General features: G+C 35.7%; 1 protein-coding gene, 1 long non-coding RNA gene and 1 pseudogene across 2 annotated transcripts in view; 1 reads left to right on the forward strand and 2 right to left on the reverse strand.

Annotated features, from left to right (window-relative positions):
* The window catches only part of LOC111728798, a 2,409-nt gene extending 1,953 nt beyond the window's left edge, over nucleotides 1–456 (reverse strand). The window contains exon 1 of the long non-coding RNA XR_002775959.1: nucleotides 29–456. This is a non-coding gene — a long non-coding RNA (uncharacterized LOC111728798). The remainder of the gene's footprint in view (nucleotides 1–28) is intronic.
* The window catches only part of USP38 (ubiquitin specific peptidase 38), a 26,411-nt gene extending 4,409 nt beyond the window's left edge, over nucleotides 1–22,002 (reverse strand). Inside the window, exons 1-9 of the mRNA XM_011373753.2 lie at nucleotides 20,780–22,002; nucleotides 19,075–19,210; nucleotides 15,057–15,186; nucleotides 13,076–13,177; nucleotides 10,117–10,275; nucleotides 8,055–8,248; nucleotides 5,449–5,542; nucleotides 2,920–3,026; nucleotides 463–1,804 (exon numbers count right to left, since the gene is read on the reverse strand). Of these exons, the coding sequence (XP_011372055.1) occupies nucleotides 463–1,804; nucleotides 2,920–3,026; nucleotides 5,449–5,542; nucleotides 8,055–8,248; nucleotides 10,117–10,275; nucleotides 13,076–13,177; nucleotides 15,057–15,186; nucleotides 19,075–19,210; nucleotides 20,780–21,461 (2,946 nt within the window). The 5' untranslated portion in view covers nucleotides 21,462–22,002. The remainder of the gene's footprint in view (nucleotides 1–462; nucleotides 1,805–2,919; nucleotides 3,027–5,448; nucleotides 5,543–8,054; nucleotides 8,249–10,116; nucleotides 10,276–13,075; nucleotides 13,178–15,056; nucleotides 15,187–19,074; nucleotides 19,211–20,779) is intronic.
* On the forward strand, nucleotides 14,240–14,355 carry LOC111728809 (annotated as a pseudogene).
* Nucleotides 22,003–22,011: the final 9 nt, after the last annotated feature.

Genomic DNA, 22,011 nt, shown 5'->3' on the forward strand with positions numbered 1-22,011 from the left:
ATCTTTTAGTTTCCTTTATCTTATTCACCTGAATGTCAACAAATAGTCCTTAAAATGTTTATACAAAGGTCTAGAAGGAATAAACACCGAATTTAGCAGCTGTTTCCTCTGGTAGGGGGGACTAAAGGGAAGAGGGAAGATAATTCCATTTTATTAAACTTCCTCTATGTCTGCATTGAATGATTTTATAATAATCACATCTTTTGTAATTAAAAACTAAGGTCTTTTATACCTCATCTAATTGCAACTTTCCATAATTAATTCATAACATTAGAAAGTAAGGCAATTTACTTATATAGGTTGAACCCATTTCATATGAACCCATACTCAAAGTTCAAAGTTACCACTCTGTAAATTCCCTGAAGATGAAGAAAAAGATTTCGAGATTAGGTTGTGCATTTAACCAACTGTCAGTTGTTTAAATATTTTCCACAAATGAGGAAGCTTCTATTTCCAACTTACCTGTAAATACAGTTTATTGTCTTTTGTGATAGCATCCATAAGTTCTTTCTGTAGAGGGGGTTCTCCGTTTACCCAGAGTCCACTGGTTGAATTATTACCACTTAAACCATTAGTGCCGTTCTGTTTTTTATAAAAAAGCACATAAGCTGTGTCCTTTGGAAACCTACTCGTAATTTTCTGGACTGACTGAAATGAAGTAAACGTCACTCTGCTGTCATTAAATAAAAACCATTCTTTTGACATTTCCTTATTTTCCAGATCCTGTTCAATAACTGCACTGGGACTATCTCTCGCTAACGCCAGAGTTTCTGACTGGTGGTACATCTGGTACGAGGACTCTGTACCTGTGACGTTTCTGGCGTAAGAATAGTAATGCCCACTCTCAGAGGATATACCAGAGTGGACGACGACAGAACTTAATAGATAGGGCACCAGTTTTGGACAGCACACTTCTTCAGTCCCAGAAGGCTTTAATTTTTTAGCTAGGTTTTCACTAATATCAGTGAAGTCAACATCTATAGACCAACTTTCTGACAATGAAGAGAAAGAAGTAGTTCTTTTAACTGGCAACTCCAAAACCAGTGGCAGTGACACATTGTCTAGAATTTTTCTTCTTACATGATACTTCTGATCATATGAAAATCTCAGGAGAGTAAGAATAAGGTATTCAGGTTCCTCCGTGATTTGCAAAGTTTTCTCAGCATTCTGCAGAGAGGCACAGTTTTCACAATAATACTGGTTGTCGCCAGTAAGAATCTCTGGAGCCAAAAAATAATTTAGTAAGTCAGTTACTGAAGGTGTGGCTTCACCTCCTGGTTTCTGAGGTACATCTTTATTAATGAAAATCTTGCTAGATTCATTAGGGACAGAAGTGTTTTCACTACAGCAAAACTCATCAGGAGGACTGCCTACCACCATTCTTTCATTCACAGCTGAGTCACAGACAAAGGCAGCTGCTGCTGGACGAGAAACTCCTGGCTCTTTTGCAGGACCAGGTACACTGGCTTGCATTAGACCTCCATCCTGTGTACTGGGTGATGATGCTGGATCTTGAAAAGACAAGTTTTCCACAGACGAGGAAGGACAAAAGGCAAGTGAAAGATCCGTAAAGGCTTCCACTTTCTGTGAGGTACTCCCGCAGTTCAAACAGCGTACGTGAGTTCGTAGTTTTCCTCCAAACATTCTTTCTATCAGAGTCTTCTCACCACCACTTGTGTAAGGGGTCTCTGTCAGGACAGCTGTCTTACTGGCTACTTCCTGTAAAGAAGTCTCAATGCACCCCAGACTTTCAGAAGGCCTGTGTGAGACCTGAACTTTCAAGATCTTTTCTTCTTCATGGAGCCTGCAGGACGGTATATCATTATTTAGCTATTTCATTGAAGTTTAAATGTCATTTCTATTTAAAAATATTGGTGGCTTATATGAACAAATTATTTTTATCAAATATAATGCTAAATTTAAAAAACCAAGTCTCTCCTCTTTTAATCGAGAGAAATATTGAACAGTTTAAGAACATAATTAGAAGAGAGGTTATGAGTTATTACTACCCTATATTCCATTACACTTTCTTCACATTGCTATTTTATGGCACATATTACATTAATTATGTATGTTCATTAACTGTCTTATACATCTTTGTCTGCCTCGCATCTCATAGAAAGCCTGGCCCTTAGCTGAAAGGAGGGAAGGCTGCACATGTTGAGCTCAACTAACTTTACCAGTCATTCATATGACAAAAGGGAGGTATAAGAAGATCATAGGTTTTATTAACTAAGTACCAAGGAGACAATAAAACCCACCCAACCCACCCAATTATAAACTGATCTAAAGGAGCAGGACCCCTTTTTACTATTAAAAATAATAGAAAAACTCAAGAGCTTTCATTTATGTGGTTATATCTAGATTTACTGTATTTAAAAACTGATAATAAAAGTGATAAAACATTTAAAAACAGTAATAAACGCATTACTTGTTAATATAAATAACATTCAAAATGAAAAAGTTATATTTTCTAAAACCAAAAAAATCTAGTGAGAAGAATGGCATTATTTCATATGTTGAGAATATTTCAAGGAATTGGCTTAATAGAAGACAGCTGGATCCTCATTATCTGCTGTGTATTCAGTCTAATTGGTATGTTGTTTTGGATGAAGCATATGAAGAAAATCTGGCCTTAACTACATATACACAGATATGAAGTTGGAAAAAGAAAGACCCCTGAAAATGTTTTGGGAACCCCTAGGGGTCCTTGTACCACACATTGACAATAGCTGGTCTAAAGTAAGAAAATAAAAGAAATCAAATTAGAAACAAAGAACGCTTTAAAAATATAATAAATGCAAGGTATTTTAAAGATTAACGCTTGAGATATGTTTTTAGAGCTAAAAAAATATTATGTAGAAATAGTCTGTCATGAAAGAATGCAATTCAAATCGTAACTTGAAAAATACTTTTTACCTGTCTAGCAGAAACCTGAGGTATTCAGAACAGTCTTGCTGTGACCTGGGGGTAAACCATGGAGGTCTGGAAGCCTCGAAGAATATCCGAGGTGCATATGCTTCTCTCTTTTGATATCAGTAGAGAAAATACAAGGATATGATTTTCACACAATGAACCGAATAACTGAAATCTTAATATACAATGTTTAATAATAAAGATTATTTAAAATTGCATTGTGCTTAACTTTACTACAAAGTGTCCAACATGGGGGCAGATACAATCAGTTAGCAACAGAGTTAGATGACCTTCACTCATAATTTCTCATTCTACAGAGGAGAAGAGAATTAAGATCTAGAGAAACTATGTGACTACTCCCAGGTCATAGAGGTAAATTAGTGGCAGAGGGGATTACATGGGAACCCAGGTCTCTCTAACTCTTCATAGAACGCTCTCGGAATTAACTCTCTGAGTCATGTGCTTGAGTCCACAATTTTTTGAAACCAATCTTAAAAGACATGTTAATAAATACATGTTTTAGATAAGTAAGGGGAATCCTCTACCGGGCCATGTGTACTGTATCACATTAGGTGAGGATATCCCTGACTGGGTCCACGTGACATAAATGTGCAGAATGGTGAGCACACTGGTTAAGGACCTTGCTGATTTTTTTTTTTTTTTTTTAGTACAGAGGCACTTTAGTGAAGTGGCTGCTCATTGACTTTGGAGCAGTCTATGTTCAAATCCTAGAATTTGCAATGACAAAAAAAAGAATGGAAAAGGCATTGAAAAGATGTGATAATAACTTGAACATGTAGAATTCTCTCGGCATTTTGAGTATTTCTGATATACCTAACAGAGTCTTCAGTTAAGGAAAATTTTATCAAAGTAAGGGTGTTTATAGCATTTTGAAGGAGGTTTAGTGTACTGGTCAGGCAGGGGCGCCAGGGTAATTTGGTTCATATCCTAATCTGGCCACTTGTTTGCATGACCCTGAAAGCAGGTAACATAAGCCCGATTTTTCCACCTGTAAAATGGGGACACTACATTATTACCTCATAGACTGGTTTTGAGGATTAATAAATAAAACAAGTAAACCACTTAGCGTAGGAGCTAGAGAAACTTAAATGCTCAATAAATGTTACCTTTATTATAAGAAAAATAAGCCTTTTCAATTATACATGGAAATCTACCTCCTAAAATAATCCTTGTTGGCCTGCTCACAGATAGGGTCTCAACTGTGACAGAACTTTATTAGGTTCTCTTGCTTATTCCTTTCTTCTTTCCTTGGGAGCACGGAAACCTCCTAAGGTTTTTTTTTGCTTTCCCAGTAGCTCTGATTTAATAACTCAATATAGTATATATAATAATGTACTTTTATTTCTATGAATACATGTAGGTACATTTATATATATACATTATATATATAAAATACAGAAAACATAGACTAGTGATAAAGTGAATGCATAAGTCCAACTAGGAAACAATGTTTGGGAGTTGGAGGGAAAGTTCATCTCTCTGGGTCCTAAGGCGTTAAATTTAATTTGTAAACATATTTCCCGCAGATAGAGAATAATAAAATTGTCTCTGAGTCTATTACTACTCGTAGGCCATTGCTATCATCTCTTGTGTCAATCCTGTCTAGATTCTTTCCCTTTAAGAAGTTATACTTGAGATATTTCTCAGCTTGTAGATAGGAAACAAGGCATCTTTATCAATTCGATCCTACTAATTCTCAATCTATCTTCTCTTATGGCCCTAATTGCATACTCCTTTAGATCTCTGTGAAATTAAGACAGAGTAAAACCAGAAAATAATACTGTATTATTTATAAATGATATACATTATTCATAGTACTGCTCGAAAGTCAAACTATAAGTTCCTTGAACAAAGAAACCCTCTTTGTTTATCAGACTGCATACTGTGTCTCTCAATAAATGTCCGTTGAATGAATATTTACTCAATGTGACTTTCTTGCCATTAGCATAAATTCATTTCTTGGGACTAATTTGTGGACATAAAAGATGATCATAAAATTTTCAGCCCTAAACTTAACGAAAAAATATCGACCTGTTAAGTTCTAGAGTTTAAAATCTTAGTAATAATAAAAGGGTATATACATGTTAGAAATGAGAAGGAAAAAAGCAAAAAGCAAGGTGCCACGAAATTAACTGTTAATTTTTGTTACTGTGAAAATTTAGTATCTATAAAGTATTAAAAATACATTTTAAAATATTTCTTCTTGAAGGAGCTTATTTATTTGATAGAAAATCAGATTTCATCTATAATTAGAACAGTGAGTCAGCATAATATTCACCTACAAAAATGGAAAGTATGAGGAAGAAATAAAAACTTAGGGTATATCCTGATTTTAGGCATTATCTCTTTAGCATTTCTAAGTGGATTTGTTGTGCTGGGTGAGACATAAATTATTTAATAAATTAAAAAGGTTTACCAAGTTTGGCATAATGTGAAGTTTAAAGACTATTATCATATTGACATGTATATTATGTATGTTAACATATACATACTACATACACTCGCACTCACCTGTGTATGAGCCAAAAAGGCAAAAAGATGCTGTAATTTTTTCATTAATGAATTGCATCCATTTAGATTTAAAGATAATACTTGTCTCCTGAAACTGAAAGAGAATATAATGATTTTTATATAAATATGTACACACATACATGCATTTTTTAAAAGCTAAAGGAAGTTAGTTGAAGAACTTACTATCCTTAAAGTAAAACTTCTCTTACCCGATGGCCCTTTACGTAGCAGTGAAGGAGGAAAGGGAGAATGATGCTAAATAAACACTTCCTATGTGGCCTGGCAATGGCACTATGTACTATTGCATATCATTCCTATTTTCTGGATTAGCAAGTAGAAATAGATTAAGCTATTAATTAATAACATAAGTAAGCAACTTTTTAAATTCTTTCAAATTATGTGTGAAATCATATACTGTTATTAAAACATATTATCAAGTTAGAGTGATTTAAAGATTGTGGTATTAGTACAAAAATAGGAAAAAAATAAACAATTCAAAAAATAGCATAGGAACAATTGGGTATCCATTTGGGAAAAAAATAAAGTTAGATAAGATTTTACATCATTACATATGTCACTTGGAGTAATTGAGCTAAATGCAAAATACAAAACTACTGAAATACTTAAAAGAAAAAAGAGGAAATTTAAGGGAGAAGGCTTCCTGAAATTCAGACACTATAAATGAAAAAGAGCAGATCTGATTACATAAAATAAAAAATTGCAAATGCAATGCTGTACAAACTTAAATTGCAGTGACTGTAAGAAAGCACGTAACAAAAAAAGATTATAATCCAGAGTATATATAAATCACTATGAAAGAAAAAAACTCAACGGAAAGGTGCACAAAGGAACAAACAAGTTATTCAGAAAATAAACATAAATGAACAAATAGACAGGAAAAACTCTGTAATGGTCAGCAATATGCAAATTAAAACAAAAAGACTTTTTCTTCCAGGCTGAAAAAAATTTTGACCGCTGATTATATCAACTGCTGCTAAAGGTATGGGGTCATAGGTACGAACATATATTAGTATGATCAGCAAGTTCAAATACTACAGCCTTTCTGGAGAGCATCTGGCATGCCCTAGTCAAAGAGGGTCCTCTATATCTGCATGTGGGCAGAGAGGTATTGATTAAAACAACCTAATATTCAGCAATAAGAGTATGGTTAAGTAAATTGTGGCATACCCATTTACTGAGAATGACACTGTTCTGTCATTGCCCTAACTCGGGGATATTTCCAACACAAATCATTAAAAGATAAAAATTAAAGTAAGTGGCTGGAAAAGAATATTTAAGTAAGACTCTCTATAAATATTTTTGAAAAACACAATGCATTTGTTTTTGTACCAGATGAAATTTCATAACAAAAAAAAAGGTCTGGAATAATGCACATGAAACTTAATGAATTACCTTTGAGAAAGGGAATGTCTGATTTAAAAAGAAGATTTTTATTAATATCTGATTTTTATTTTATATATTTCTATATTTAATTTTTTTTACAATCATGATGAATTCACATATTACCAAAGAAATGATATATGCTGTCTGCTTACTCTGAGACAGTATTATTGGTCACTGTATACTAAGATGTGCTCTTTGAGTGGCAGTTGCCAACTGTAACTGCTTCAGGTCTGCTTTCCCCATCATCTGTCAAGAAAGATGGCTAGACTACATGACCTCTGGTGGTGACACATGGATTCTTTCAGATTTATGCCTATCACTGCTTATCTCTAAGAGTACACATTTTCTTAAAAAAAAAAAAAAAATCCCCAATACAAACAAACAAAGAACAAAAGAAAACACAAAACCAAACAAAAAACACCTTCCCGTTGATAGTATATTTCGAGGTCAAGAAATAAAATAAAGCTAACTCTTTTCATTTATAATTCCTCTAGGTAGACATAAAAATTTACAAAGACTCGGAACTCAATTTGTAAACATCTTTGGTCCAAAGTTCCACTTGGTTGGTACTGAACAGAAAAATTCACCATATTTGCCTTTACAGATAGCATTTACATAGCTAACCACCTCTGATTTCCTATTTACTTGAGGGCAAAAGAAAATGAATTTGGAAGTAAATCTATAAGAGGGTAAAGGAACATATCTGTTTATATATTTGTTCAGTAGTAATCAACTTGGGGTGAGAAGCAGAGCTTAAACTTCTGTAACAGCAAGAAGTTACTGATTTGATAAACAGCAAAATATCTATGAGCAGAAAAAAAACTCGACATGACTCCCTCAAAAGATATATAGGTTAAAAAAAAATACAGTCATACAGGATAATAACAAATTAGTACTTGAGGACACAAACTCTTTGGCATATGCTCAATCAATTTCTCTTGTTACGCTAATAAATATCAAGTCAGAGTAATTTATAAGATTGTAAATGCAATATATAATATAAAGTAGAATTCATATAACATTTTAATAGTTCATAAGCACTAAAAACAATTTCATTTCTGAAAAAGGCAATTATATGAAAATATTAATATTTCTGCCATTATAATATAAAATAATGTGAAGTCAATCCTACCATCTTACATTTCATTAGCCTGCATCAATTTCTACAGTTAAAATTTTAAAAAAGTTCAAATTAAACTTACTCTGTGGCCATAAACAATGCTTGTATAACACTGTTCATATAACATGTATTTCCTAGATTAATAAGACCAGTTTTCCCGGTTTCAGATTTTCCAGAAAGTCTAGACAAGCAAGATGCCAAAGAATTGGATTGAGAAGTCCAGGCACTTTGATTGAGAATCAATTTAATCTTCTCTTCACTGGGCTTAGGAAAATCCTGTATATCATAGAGGAAAAATACTTTAAAATTATAAACTACTTTTGTTATTAAATTAACACCATAAAGAAATTCTTCCACTGACATTTAAACTTTTTTTCCTCCCACTTAGTTTTGAAATCACTGTGAAATCCTGACCGGTCATCGAAAAATCAAATTACACTATATGCAAAAAGAATTGTCTCCTAAAATAAATATTTCCTAAAGGTAGAGTTTACCAAGTCAAGGAATACTCATCAACCAGGAATTTAAGTCACACTAAACTATTTGTTTCGTATTTGCCAGTGAAATGTTTTAAAAATAAAACTAAGATTAGAGAGCATACAAACAATTATGTTTGAATAGCACTTATTCAAAGGCAGTAGAATGAGGACATAAATTCGCACACAATTAAACAAACAATTTGTTTTTAACTTTTGTAATGAAAATAAGAAATATCTTTTTCATTCACTACTAATATTTACCCAGTATTAAACTTTAGAAATAAAAGCTTGAAGTTATGAGGGGATTAAAATGAAAGCATCTAAGTACAATGATCTCTGACTTTAAAACTCAATCTCATATTCAATCATATTGAAAATTATTATAAGACACAGATTCTTCTTAGCTGCTTTTTGACATATGAGATAAAATCTTAAATGTTTAATTGATTTCAAGCATGAGTAGAGCACCCAAGAGTACAGAAAGTTGGTAAAATCATTAAGGCTTTTTTTGGACTGCTACTACTATCTGGTAGTAATGCCTTAGAAAACAAACATTTTCTGAATGAATTTTAATCTGATTTTTGTTGTTGTTATTGCTGTTGATAGCTACTGGGTTAAGCATGACCCTTGTTTCTTCTGAGCTTATTTCAGTTATCAGAATTTTCAACATATAAAAAAGTGAAGAATGACAATCAATTAACGACAGCACTAGCTTTCATCTATGGGCACAGTGACCTCATAGAGAGAGATTAACATTAATACCAAATCCATGACAAAAAGCCTCTGTACATGAAGCATTTACTTCTGACGTGTCAAACTGTCGCATCAATGGTACGCATTAACTGCTAACAGTGTTGTGTTCTGGGCTCAACCCAAATCGGTTTGATTTAGCTAACTACATAGTAAAAACAAAATGTTCTGTGTTCCTTTGATACAGAAGATAATGAGATCTTACATTTTATTTCAGACCTCAAAAAGAAATACTATTAATTGAGCTTATTTCTAATAACTTCGGATTAAGTCTGGCTGAGGCAAGCTCTCCAATTTTTTGCTACACTTTGTTATGCAATAAGTTTACAGAGGAAAATGTGCTTATTGTGACCCATTCTTCAAGACAAACAGAATCAGTGCTTTTTAGATCGAACATGTATTAATTATACAAAGTTGAAAAACAGGTAAGTTCACAAATAATTCAAGTAAAAATTCTATGAAATGTGGACATTCATATATAGTCCATAGCAAAAATGGAATTAAAAGGAAGAAACCAAAGTCAAAATTTAATTAAATTGCCTTTCCTTGATTCTAAGAAGCATCTTACATATTTTAACACTTCTGATACTGGGATGTAACTCTGACGTTTATAGTCATTTAATGTATCATTACTTTTCTTTTAAACAAATTTCCCCAAGAGCTGTTATAAATTTAAAGATACGCCTTATAATTGATGGCATTGTAGAACTGAAGGCGTACGGTTATTAATTTAGATTAGTTATAGCAAATAAGAGATTACTCTTAAATATTAATGAACCCTGACTTAAAATGCATTTTTCAAACAAAAAGCGTATTATCCTAAAGTAGGTAACTGAATAGCGGGTTATAGGAATATGTCACATCATTCGTCTATCACCTGCAGCTCTACAAATACTGGTGCAACTATCACCATACCTTTATTGCTTCCAGAATAGGTTCATAAAGATCTGGAAATCCAGAATAGTGATACATCATACAGTGTATCAATTCTGTTAACTGCACTAAGAAGGCTGTACTGGAAGGCAGACCATCACTTCTGAAGGAGTGAACCAAATTAAGGACATGAGGCACAATCTGAAGAGAAAAAAAGACAAACATTCCTCAATTTTACAAATTGGTAACAAATTCTCTGACCTACAAAAAGAAATCAACCGTTACTCAATCAGCACATATTCTTCTGCATGTTTAGTCAGACTTTCTAAAAAATTATGAAGTTAAAAATTTCTAGAATATCAAGGTAAATCTAGTTTTCAAAGTCACATATGATTGTAATTCCATATAAGACCCCCTCCCTTCATCTAAGATACAAACTAAGGAACAAAATAGGAGCCTTAGTCACTGCTGCCATTCTAAAGAATGCTCAAAGTTGAAAAGTGTTAGGGTTATTATATCTACCAGATTGTTCGAAAGGAACAAACTTTGAAAAGATAAACCTAGAGCTCCATCTAGTGTGAATTATAGATCTTTCACTTGAAAGAATATGGTCTTATCGTCAAAGGCAGTAACAATTATAGGATTATCAACTCCCTTTCTTTCGCCCTACAAAGAACCACCATATTCTTAAATTAACACTATTCCCACCTGCTGTCTAGTTTACACTTATGCTTGAGGTCTTAAATCACATTTTAGCTTTTGTACTACCTTCTTTAACCTCACCTCCATCAAAAGTATTAATCTGACCATGAAATGACCAGTTCCTGTTGAGTTCACTCTGTTGCTATTGCTTCTTCATTCCTAAGCAAATCTGAATTATAATTTTACTGCATATCTATCAGATACTCTCTTGCTAAAATAGTCAAAAATCTAAATTTGTTTTGTTTCCCCAGAGGCGAAGAAGAGTGAGAGAGGTGGAAGACACGAAGAGGAAAGAATGTTTAAAATGGTTATTTAATTTACAATTCCAAATCTTCTAAAAGCTTTCCTAATGTTGATATGGTTTTTACAATCAGGTAATATGGTTGTCTACTACTATATCCTATGTGGTCAAAACTGTAACTGACACAGAAATAAGACTAAGTCCCTCACAGGCATATAGATATATGTCTAGGCAGGCCATTACCTTTTAAATGCTTGAAAGTTGATTTTTTTGAATTAGCAAATCTAAACATTTGTAGACATTATTGTAATACCCATTAAACTTAAGTTACTATGCAAGAAGATATATATAACTTCTTATTACAAGCTTTGGTATTTTTACTCCTGTTTAAAATTTTCTCCACTTATCAAAAGCACATGAAAAGCAACTTGGCACATAATAATACACATTATAACCATCTTGGTTTGCTCTAAAATACTCTAAACATATGATATAATAATGATACTTGTGATTCCAGAGTATTGCTCATACTTAACAACTCCTAACCAGAGTCCTTTGCTGAGTTAGAGCTGTAGGTGATTTAATTCTATATGCCCAGGTTAATTTTAGCTGACAGTCAGGTCAGAATGCAAAGTATGCAGGTAGTAATTAGGTGTTTGTTTATAGGCTTTGCTAACCAAGGCCACATTTTCAATTTCAGATCTGTTCCTTAAATAAATGATTTCCTATTTACTTATATCAATAGGCCAAATATTTCAAAATTAACTGTTTGTTAACTCGACTACTTTTTTTCCCAGAAAAAAAAAAGTAATACTAGTAAGGAGATATATTCTGTCTTAAAAAATCGTGAGCAAAGAAATAGGTTGAGTATAGCATTGGCAACTAATTAGAGAGATTAACGAATGTGTTCCATGTAAACAGTAATAAACCTTAGAACGGATGATTAAATTATGTCAGAGAATCTCCTTCCCAGAAATTATGAAAACAAACATTTTCTCAAATGGCATACACATAATTGTGCCTGAAGACAGCGAAAACTTTGATACTACACCTGCTTATTAGCTCAAGTTTGAGTTTCATTTGTGTTTTAACAAATAGATATAAGGTCAGTGATTGATCAAGCTCACCAACTAGAATATTTAACTGCAGAAATCACTTACCCTAAGTGATAATGTATAATGTAATTACTTGTTAGTCAGGCTGCCTTACTACAAAGTCTGCAAATTTTCCTTCAGTGGAAATGAGGCGCTGAGCAGTCTGTATGTGGTTCTCTGAGGCAAGTTATATTTCTAGCTAAGAATCAGCAACTGGAATGCTGCACTTCATCGGTCTCCTTTGAATTTGTGGTGGGTGAGTAGTCTTAAGATTTTTACATTGTGGGGGCATTGATAATGAGTTTCAATCCTATAAAACTGAGGCTCAGACCTTGGAGGAAGCGAATAACCAGATAAAACACTGCTTTCCTGTGATGCCCTACATAAATGAACAGGTTCCCAAAGTAATGTTTTGTCATTTCTCATTTGCAATAACTGATAATCAAGTTACTGAAATCAAATCAAATCAAATCAAAACCACTGATGTAGGTGGTTAAAAGTGGTATGAGTCTGGATATATTTTAAAGATGGAGTCAATAGAATTTGTAGGATATGGGTTGAGAGAGAATGAAATGCCCTAATTCTGGGGCTGATGTTTTCATGTTTTTGGAATTCTAAAGCAGTCAGTGGTTTTCAATCTTTTTCCCCTTCTATGCTGTTCACGCGTGCAAAACACAACCATCAGTGATACTGACAAGTGACATCTCTCACGTACAGCAGTGAACTTTCAATTGCTGGTTGTGGTTACAAAGTGAGTGGTTTTGTTGAGACCCCAAACATTCTGAAAATGTATTCTTTGGAAACAAATCCTACAATCTCAAATTTCTAAGAAATCATAAAGTTATATGTAAATAGTTAGATTCAGGACCTACTATCTTTTTCACTATATACAAATGCGACTCGATATTGAACTAAAATTTTAAGACAAGGTTTTTCAATGTAGAAGGACTGGGTCATAACTCACCAAATGGAACGCCTCTGGAGAATGCTGAAAACTAAGCAGCATGTGAGAAAGAACAGCAAGAGCACCAGGTCTCACGAGAGGAAACCAAAGTCGATTAAAAACCTTAAAAAAGACAAGACATCCAACTTAAGTTTGGAAGAAAGCCATTAACCCAATCACTGGTTATTTTCCTAAGGCCCCAAATTATTTATGTGACTATTCCAACCCCCTCCCTAGAAAGTTCTACCATAACATATGTTTTAAACTTGGGGAGAAGAAAAGTTAGAAAATAACATGACAGAGACTGAGGGAATATAATGGCCTAACCAACTTTTAAGTACCCCTGATCAAATAAAACTCTGTCAAATTATATTTCTAAGGTGACAGCTCTCTGATCCATTATTCAATTTATTCACCAAATATTTATTGAGCACCTACTACTGATCCGTACTATTCTAGGAACTGGTGATACAAGACTGGATCAAAGAAAAATCTCTGATCTTCCAGGGCTTACTGTCAAGATGATAGGTAAAAACAATAAAAGGTAACAGGGAGATAAGTGGTATGAAAACAGGGTATGATGAACAGGTGATGCTGAGTAGCGAAGGGGTCTGCTATTTTATACAGAATATTTAAAAAATGCCTCAAGAAAAAGGTGACTTCTGACTATAAAAAACTGAAGGGAATGAGAGTAAGCCTGGCAGATACCTGGAAGAAGAGTATAATAAGCAGGGCAAAGCCAGCACTGCAGGGCCCTGAGGCCTCCGGCCTGGTGTACTAGAGATATAGCAAGGAGGGCAGTGTAAGTAAAACACAGAAACTGAAGCACTGACAGTGGGAGGAGACTGGATGAGAGAAGCGGCAGTAGGCCAGGATCACGTAGGACCTCGTGTTACACCTGCAGGGGAGGAGCAGGGAGGCTACTGCAATCATTACAGCAAGGGATGAGGATGACTTTGGACCAGGGTGGCAGTGACGTAGCTGGTTAAAAGTGGTAGCATTCTGGGTATATTTTAAAGGTAGAATCAATAGGATTTGTTGGATATGGGGTGAGAAAGAATGAAAAGAGACAAAGATCGCTTCAAGGTATTTGGCCTGAGTAAGTGTAAGTACGGAGTGGCCATTTGAGATAGGGAAGACAAGGTCTGAGAGCGGAAAATCAGGGATTAAATTGTGGATAATCTGCTCTACGGCCATGCCACCCTGAATAAGCCCAATGTCTGATCTTGGAAGCTAAGCAGGGTCAGGCCTGATTAGTACTTGGATGGGAGACCACCTAGGAACACTAGGTGCTGTAGGCATAAATAAGAATAATAAAATAAATAAATAAATAAATTGTGGATAATTTATATTTATCCACAAAAGCTGAATATGGAGTCCATGGGAGAGTAATGGACTAGAACTATAAACCTGGCTGTCATTAACTTGGAGATGTTATTTAAAGACATGGGACACATATGTGGTTAGTGTGAACTGAGAAGAAAGTAGGCCAGAGACAAAGCTGTAAGGCACTCTAAAGTAAGAAAGATCCACTACAGGAGACTGAGATGCCAGTGAACTTAGATGAAAACCAGGAGACCAATGTCCTGGAAACTAAGTGGTGAAAGTCTGTTAAGGAGGAGTGATCGACTGTGTTAAAATGATGCTGACAGGCAAATGAGAGGAGGCTTGAGGAATAACTCCTGGGTTTACCAACACTGAAAAGTGCTGGTGTCAAAGATAGTTTCGGCTGAATAATCTTAACAAAAGCTTGATTAGCTGGATTTAAGACATAATGGGAAAAATATGTTTTCACATTAAATTTTTGAAAACAGCAAAAATTATTTTAGTAGCCTATATTTAAACAGAATTTTTAATTCTAAAGCCTACTTAAATTACTATTTGAAACAAAACCAAACAAGAACACATTCAAAATTAGATGCTTTAAAGGGGAAAACTGAAAGACAAAAAGATTCATTATATGAGTCCATGCATTCTAGCAGACTTATATATTCCCACTTACCAGTTCTATTTTCAGTAAAGTAACATCTATCAAAATAGTAAACTTTTGGACAGCTGCCAGTCCTTTCAAGAGTGCAATCACCCATGTGTCCACATGCTGAGCCAATGGCCAGGACAGCCAGTCAATCATTCTGAAAATTGAAGGAAAACAAAGCTATCAGCATTGAAAATATTTTCAACATTATTTTGTTATTAGTAACAAGTTACAATAGATAACCACTCACTTTGTGACTCAATATTTACTGAGCTTGCTTATGAAAAGCACTGATCAAGAGGTAGGAATGAGTATAATGGGTGCTTGTATTCAAGGAGTTGCAATCTTGTAAGCTGACAATTTCTTATACAACACATTTCCATAAAAGAATTTCTAACAAACGGTCATTTTGAATAAAGTTTTAAATTTATGCTACATAGTAATATTAAGAATTCATTAAACAACTTTAAGTGAACTAAGATATACCGATATAAACCAAAATTTTTCCTCTCTGGTGATTACAGTATAAATATGACATGCACTGTTAAAAAAGACTATATTTTGAATCGAAACAGGGCTCCTCATTCCTTTCACAATCTTACTGAACAAAGAGAAAAAGAAACTTCAAATAGATAAAAGGACACTGAATGTGTAAATATCCTAACTGGCCTCACTTTGCATTAGTGAGTGTTTTTCTTCTTGAATACCAACCCAGTTTAATTGGAATAAAGACAAAGTAATATGGGGTCTGACGGAGACTGTCCCTAATGTGAGACATCAACCACAATGAAGACTGGTTACAACTACTGGAAAGCAATTGGGCCAAATGTTCATATTATTTGACCCAGTAATCCAGTTTGCGGAATTATATAATAAAAAAACAGTAATGAAAAAAACAGGTTTTTAAAGTTAGAGTGATATGGTTTAAAAATCTCAATTCACCATTTATTAGATGGGGGAACCCTAAATATTCATGTAAATTATTTAACCTCTTTGTGTCTCAGTTTTCTCATTTTTAGATTACAGAAAAACATGCTTATTTTACAGGGCTGATATGAAGAGTAAATGAGTTAATATATGAGACTGGAAATACTTATTGTGAATGCTTCTCTTCCACCAAATATTAATACATGTGGCAATAAGTACTTTGGTTGTACAAAATGTCAAACATAAATACTAAGTACATAAACACATGACCAAAAGAGCTACCGATATATTAAAAAGACTAACTTCTAAATCGATATGGTTATTTTCACAACATCTATAACTATCTACATTAACACTAGAGTACTATCTTTATTAAGGTTTTTGCTCTTAATACTTAAACGTTCCATTAGACATTAAGAGGGGCCCCAAAGTTCAAATGCACGTTAACTACAAGTTATCTGTATGCTCCCTTTGTTTCCTACACACATTTCATTTCCCTCCTTGTTTTACTGGCCATCTTTTTCCAACAATGATGGTTGTAAGTCATTAAAACAGTCCCTGACAGCTGTTCCACATCTTCCAACTGTTGTTAGGCTGATTTTCACAAGTCTGTGGTCATTACAAACATGGAGTAGAAAGTAGAGACACTTGCCTTGTGTACAAATTATATTCACTGTAGCACTGTTTACGATATGAAAAAATGCCAACAATTTAAATGTCTATCAATAATGAAATGGCTAAGCATACTATGGTATTGATACTATGGAACATGTAGAGTTTCAAAAAGTGAGATAGATCTATATGAATCTATCTATGAGGATGTAACATGAAAAGTTCTGAGATAGTGTTGAATTAAAAAAGAAAAAATACATGAAGTCTTTTAAAAACTTTTTGTTTCAAACACATGTGAGTATATATTGTATATTTTTTTAGTGTAAATATACACACACAAGAAAGATGTGGTTTAGAAGAGGAATATATGTGCACACATGCCCTTGGTTCTGTGGACTCTTCTCCACGGGGGACAGCACTGACAGGGTAAAAGCACACTGGGCTCTCTAGAATACAAGGCCTAAGGCCAGAAACCCCACAGCTCAGGTGTAAGGGGAGCGCTAGTAGAGAGTGAGAGTGGACAGGGTAGAGAATGCCACTTGGCCGTGTCTCTTCATTATCCCTAATCGCCCAATCAGCCTTTTCCACTATCTTCCTTATTTCCAGCATCCCATATCATAAACCTCATACACCATTTCTTTCTACAGCTAAAAAAAAAAAACCAAAAAACCCCAAAAAAACAAAAAAAAAAAGAAAAACAAAAACCACTCCCCCCCCAAAAAAAACATGCAACTTGAAATACTTAACGTTAAAATTGGAAATATTATAAAAGGCTACAAAACAGATTTAATCTTAATTTGTGGAGAATAAAACCACTTTTCATTTTTAGATGGCAGCTTCAGGGCTAGATATCCAGCCTTCAGTTTTATTTGTTCCAATGTTTTAAAAATTTGGAAATTTCACATTTAAAAAAAAAAAAAAATGGATTTCAGGCTTCTTTTGAAAAATCAGATCAGCAACACTGAACGCAAATTTCCTTGTGGCAACAAGACAGCTGGAGTTGAGGATCACCTTTCTCTTTTATAGGGTGCTCGTGTACCCCATTCCCTGTATTCAATTGCACCTGGCCTATTTCATGCTTTAATGTCACTTATCTGGTCCTGGTATGATATTTGCATCTGCACATTCTTGGATTACAGAAAATGATAGTAAAGCATGGTAACTGCTATTTATGTGGGAGGAAGTATAAGTTGGGGATGTGGTAAAAATAAACACAGCTATCCTCGTCAATTGTATTTGTAATATAGAATAATTACTCTGGGAAGATTATGGGTTAAATAGGATTATGAAGCTAACTTAGAAATGCAATACAAAAACTGGATCGCAACTTTCCATAGAAACAAGTAGATAAAAATTGATTTCCAAATATATTTTAAAAACAAAAGAAAATCATAAATTGGATACTGTGGTTAATTTGAAAAGACTAAAAAGTTAAGACCAGGAGTGCTAAATGCCAAGAAGTGAAATCTGCACTTGATTTAGTAAGTGGTGGAAATCCCTGTTGTTTCTTGATCAGAAGAGAAAAATGAGTGGGTCAGGATGACTTAGAGAAGAGAGATACGTCACTGCTGGCAAAAAGACCTACTAGAAGACTCTGTTGCAAGGGTATGGCATGCAATCAAAATGTTAGCTATTATTCCCTAGGCAGTGAAGGTGGATCAACTTATTTCTAATTTCAGTTTCATCATAAAATCTATAATTCTCTGAATCTTCCTATTTTGCCCAGAGGGCAACATAATTTATGATACAGTCTTCTCAAAAAAAAGAAATTTTAGTGCTATTACTGACAAAAAAGTGTTGCTCTAAACAGGACACAGGAGTTTCATTATGGAGAGATGGAGGAGTTTCATTATGGAGAGATGGAGGAGATAAGAGTGTTTCTTAAAAGTAAATGAATGAGGACTTTATATAAAGACTTGGAAATCAACCACATATAAATGAGAATTGATGAAGTGATTAAAATGAAGGGAAAAGGAAATAAAAACAGATAATATAAAGAAGACCCTAACAGCATGGAGTCACAGGACTAGCTTTATTTAATAATAAGAGTATGGAAGAAAATAAGAATAAGGGAGAAAAAAACATTTCAAACAGACAAATACTAAACAGTGTATTACAAAGAGATCTCAACTTAAAGAGAAAGTAAAAGTATGAACTTAGCTAGGGAAAAAAGAAGATCCCAGAGGGAAGAAATAGGTTACAAGAAACAATGAGCAAAGAAATTAGTAAAATATATGGACAAACCAACCAACTCTTGACTGTACAGTAAGTGTATATATGTGCATGTTTTTGGAATTAAAAAAAGCTGAAAATGTACTTGTGAATTACTGGGATGCCAGTCAAGCATATCGTTAGATAAACAATTCATTCCAATGGAGAGTCTTTACATATTTGATTCCATGATTTCACTTTTAAACACGTCCCTTAAAGTTTTCGACGAAATACAACAAAATATCTCCTTCCTTTCAAATCTACAGTCACCATCTATATCGTCACGAAGAAGTACCTGCAAAGAGCTCGGGTCATACTTGCATCTTTTACATTTGGATCCGTAGTAAGGCTCCTGATGAGAACTGTAATCATCTGAAGAGGAATATGCTGCACAAGGCTTGCCAATGCTACAGAAGGTTCAAATGACGCATCTATTTTTTTAATTAAAAAGAAAAAGGAATATGGCAAGAAGGTTCAAGTGAAACATTTAGAGAGAACACTTAACCAAAAAGAAAAAAAAAAGTAATTGCAGCAAAAGTGTTAATCAGGAAGCAGTTGTTATGTACCACCTCATGGGTAGACTCTAACATAAAAGGAATGTTAAATTATAGAAATTAAAGATCAAGAGGGAGTAGCAATGATTGCTCACTCTATAGGCAGAACTACTGCAATATAAAAACCGATGTTCATTATTGCCATATTTAGTCCATAAGTTACTTTATTTTCTTGCATTCTTTAATATTAAGTTATTGCCGTGCTAAAATATTCATTTGTAAAGCAATAGTAAGAAATGAAAGTTATTTAAATTCTCGCTTTAGACCCTTCAAAGTAACTTACAAGTATTAATTACAGGAGTTATTACGCTGCTCTAAAGAAGATTTTAAAAATCTCTTAAAGAAGAAATTAAAGTGAATTTAGGGGGGACTCGGCTTAAACCATATAAAAGCTTAGCAAATCCAAGGTGAACACCTTTATTGTTACACTTGAAAATGTTCCGGGGAAATCTAACAGTTCTAGCAACATAGGCAATACAAGAAGAATTGCAATTAAAAAAAAAAATTAACTCAGATACCGCAAATACATATTGATATTTCTTTCATAAATCATTTAAATCATCATTATGCATGGAGGTTGTTAAAACTCTACTCTTATTTCTAGTTCACAAGATAAAGAAGGACGCTTTCTTCACAAGTTCGATTTCCAACAACGGCCAGGGAGAATGCTTGTGCCAAGCAGAGAGGAAGAGAACATAGTTTTGGATCTACTGCTTCACAACTCACAGAGCTGGAAGCTCCAGTTCAGAGCAAGGAATATAAAGGCACAGGTAAAATTCTTAGGTGACAAAGCATTTTCTCCCCAAGTATCTATCACTTGACCCCTCCCAGCTTTCTAAGGATGGGGTTCTTGGGCTATGTCCCCAGTGCAAAAACACCTATCTAAGTCCTCATATTCTTTCCATTCCCTCACTCTACCTGCATCCTCTCTCAGGAACACTACTGCAGACAGAAAATGTCAATATTTAAAAACTACACAGTTACTAGGATGATCCAGTAATAAAACAAACTGCACAGTCCATGAATAAAAGAATGGGAAAATTTAAAAAAACAGCAGGAAAACTCATTACAAAAAAATAGGGTCACAGTACCATAAGAAACCTTATTACGCTACCATTAGTCACTAATAAATAGAAGTTTATGTAGTAGCTGTCATCCTCAAAGCATTCCATAACTTGAGCAGAGGCTGAGTAATCAAGCAACTTGTTTAGTGCCAAAGGTCTTACATCTCAACGTTCTCAACCTTTAAAAGAAAAACATGGCCTGTTTTCAAGGTACAAAGTGACAACCTGAATAGGGTAGTGGATTGGAATAAAATTTTGGATGAGGGTACTCAGATTTGCTCCCATTAGAAATATTTTCAGGGTAAGGAAGCAAACACGGTGTATGTATGGGAGACATAATGAATTTCAAAGAGAGGTTTTCTTAGGAAATAATGACACTTACCTGTAGAAGAAATGCTTGCAAAAACTTCTTGCAGGGAAGGCAGCAGTGTGGAGGGCTCCGCCTTCCAGATGTTCTGCAGCAAGTTACTCACTTTTGTCACCTGAGAAACATATTCTCGCAGCTCTTTCTCCTGAGTGGACACGCACTGGAAGTGGCCTATCGTTCGAACCAGCTGCTGACAGAAGGTGATCGATAATTTCCCCTTGGGGATGCATTGCACGAAGTCGGTCAGGAGGTCGCTCAGTCGGGCACAAAGCTGAGGCTCCGGCCTCTCACACACCATCCGTAGCACCTCCACCTGCAGCAGGCTGAAGAGGTCCAGCACCGACGGGCAGCTCATGATCAGCTTCAGGCCGTTGTGAATGTAGTCCAGGATGGCTACGTCCTTCCTGTCCAGCGAGTGGTAGCCCTGCTGAAGGAGACCCAACACGAACGTCTTGTTGAAGAAGGCCTCAAACTCGGGCCGGTGGTACCGTGCATAGGCCTCCAACACTTGGTGCCCCACTTGTCGCTGAAAGGGGTCCTGGCCCTCCAGGATGAGCCGGGTGGTCAGGTCAAACATGGCCTCGCACTGCGCCTCGTCTAGCCAATGCTCCGCCGACTCCACCACTTTCCGCACAATCACCCGCTTTAGGGGCAGCGGGTGCGAAGAACTCACTAGGCCCTCCAGGATCTTGTCCATTGTCGCCACGCTGCAAGGCCGGGGAGTAGGGAGCGGGCGGCCACGGCCCCAAGGTGGGACAGAAGAGCCCCGGGGCGGAGGTGATCTTGGAGCGCAGCAGCAGCGGGACCGACCACCGCCACCGCTGCCTCAACAGCCACATTTATCGGGCAGGGGTGTCCATCCAAGCCCGGGCCGGAGATAGCAAGCTTGGGGCTCGTAAGAACCGGCACCGCCCGCGACAGATCTAATGAGCCAGAGGCCCGCACTTGGCCGCCGCCCCGGGCCCGCGGTCCTTCTCAGCATCAGCGCGGAGGGGCCAGCGAGACCCCCCGGCGGTGGCGGCGGCGGCGGCAGCGGGCGCTAAGGGCCCGGGGCTGCGATCCGGTAGGTGGAGGAAGCGCGCCTCCGCGTCCTGGGCAGGTGTAGGGGGTCCAGGATCCAGCAGATCGTGAGACGAAGCGGGCCCAGGTCTGACTGTGGAGCCGCTGTCACCCAGATTGCTGGATCAGCCGGGGAGAAGAGGAGGTGAACATGCTTGACCCGGAATCAGAAAGTCCAGCAAACAGGA

Source organism: Pteropus vampyrus, unplaced genomic scaffold, assembly GCF_000151845.1.
Source record: "Pteropus vampyrus isolate Shadow unplaced genomic scaffold, Pvam_2.0 Scaffold229, whole genome shotgun sequence".
NCBI lineage: Eukaryota > Metazoa > Chordata > Mammalia > Chiroptera > Pteropodidae > Pteropus > Pteropus vampyrus.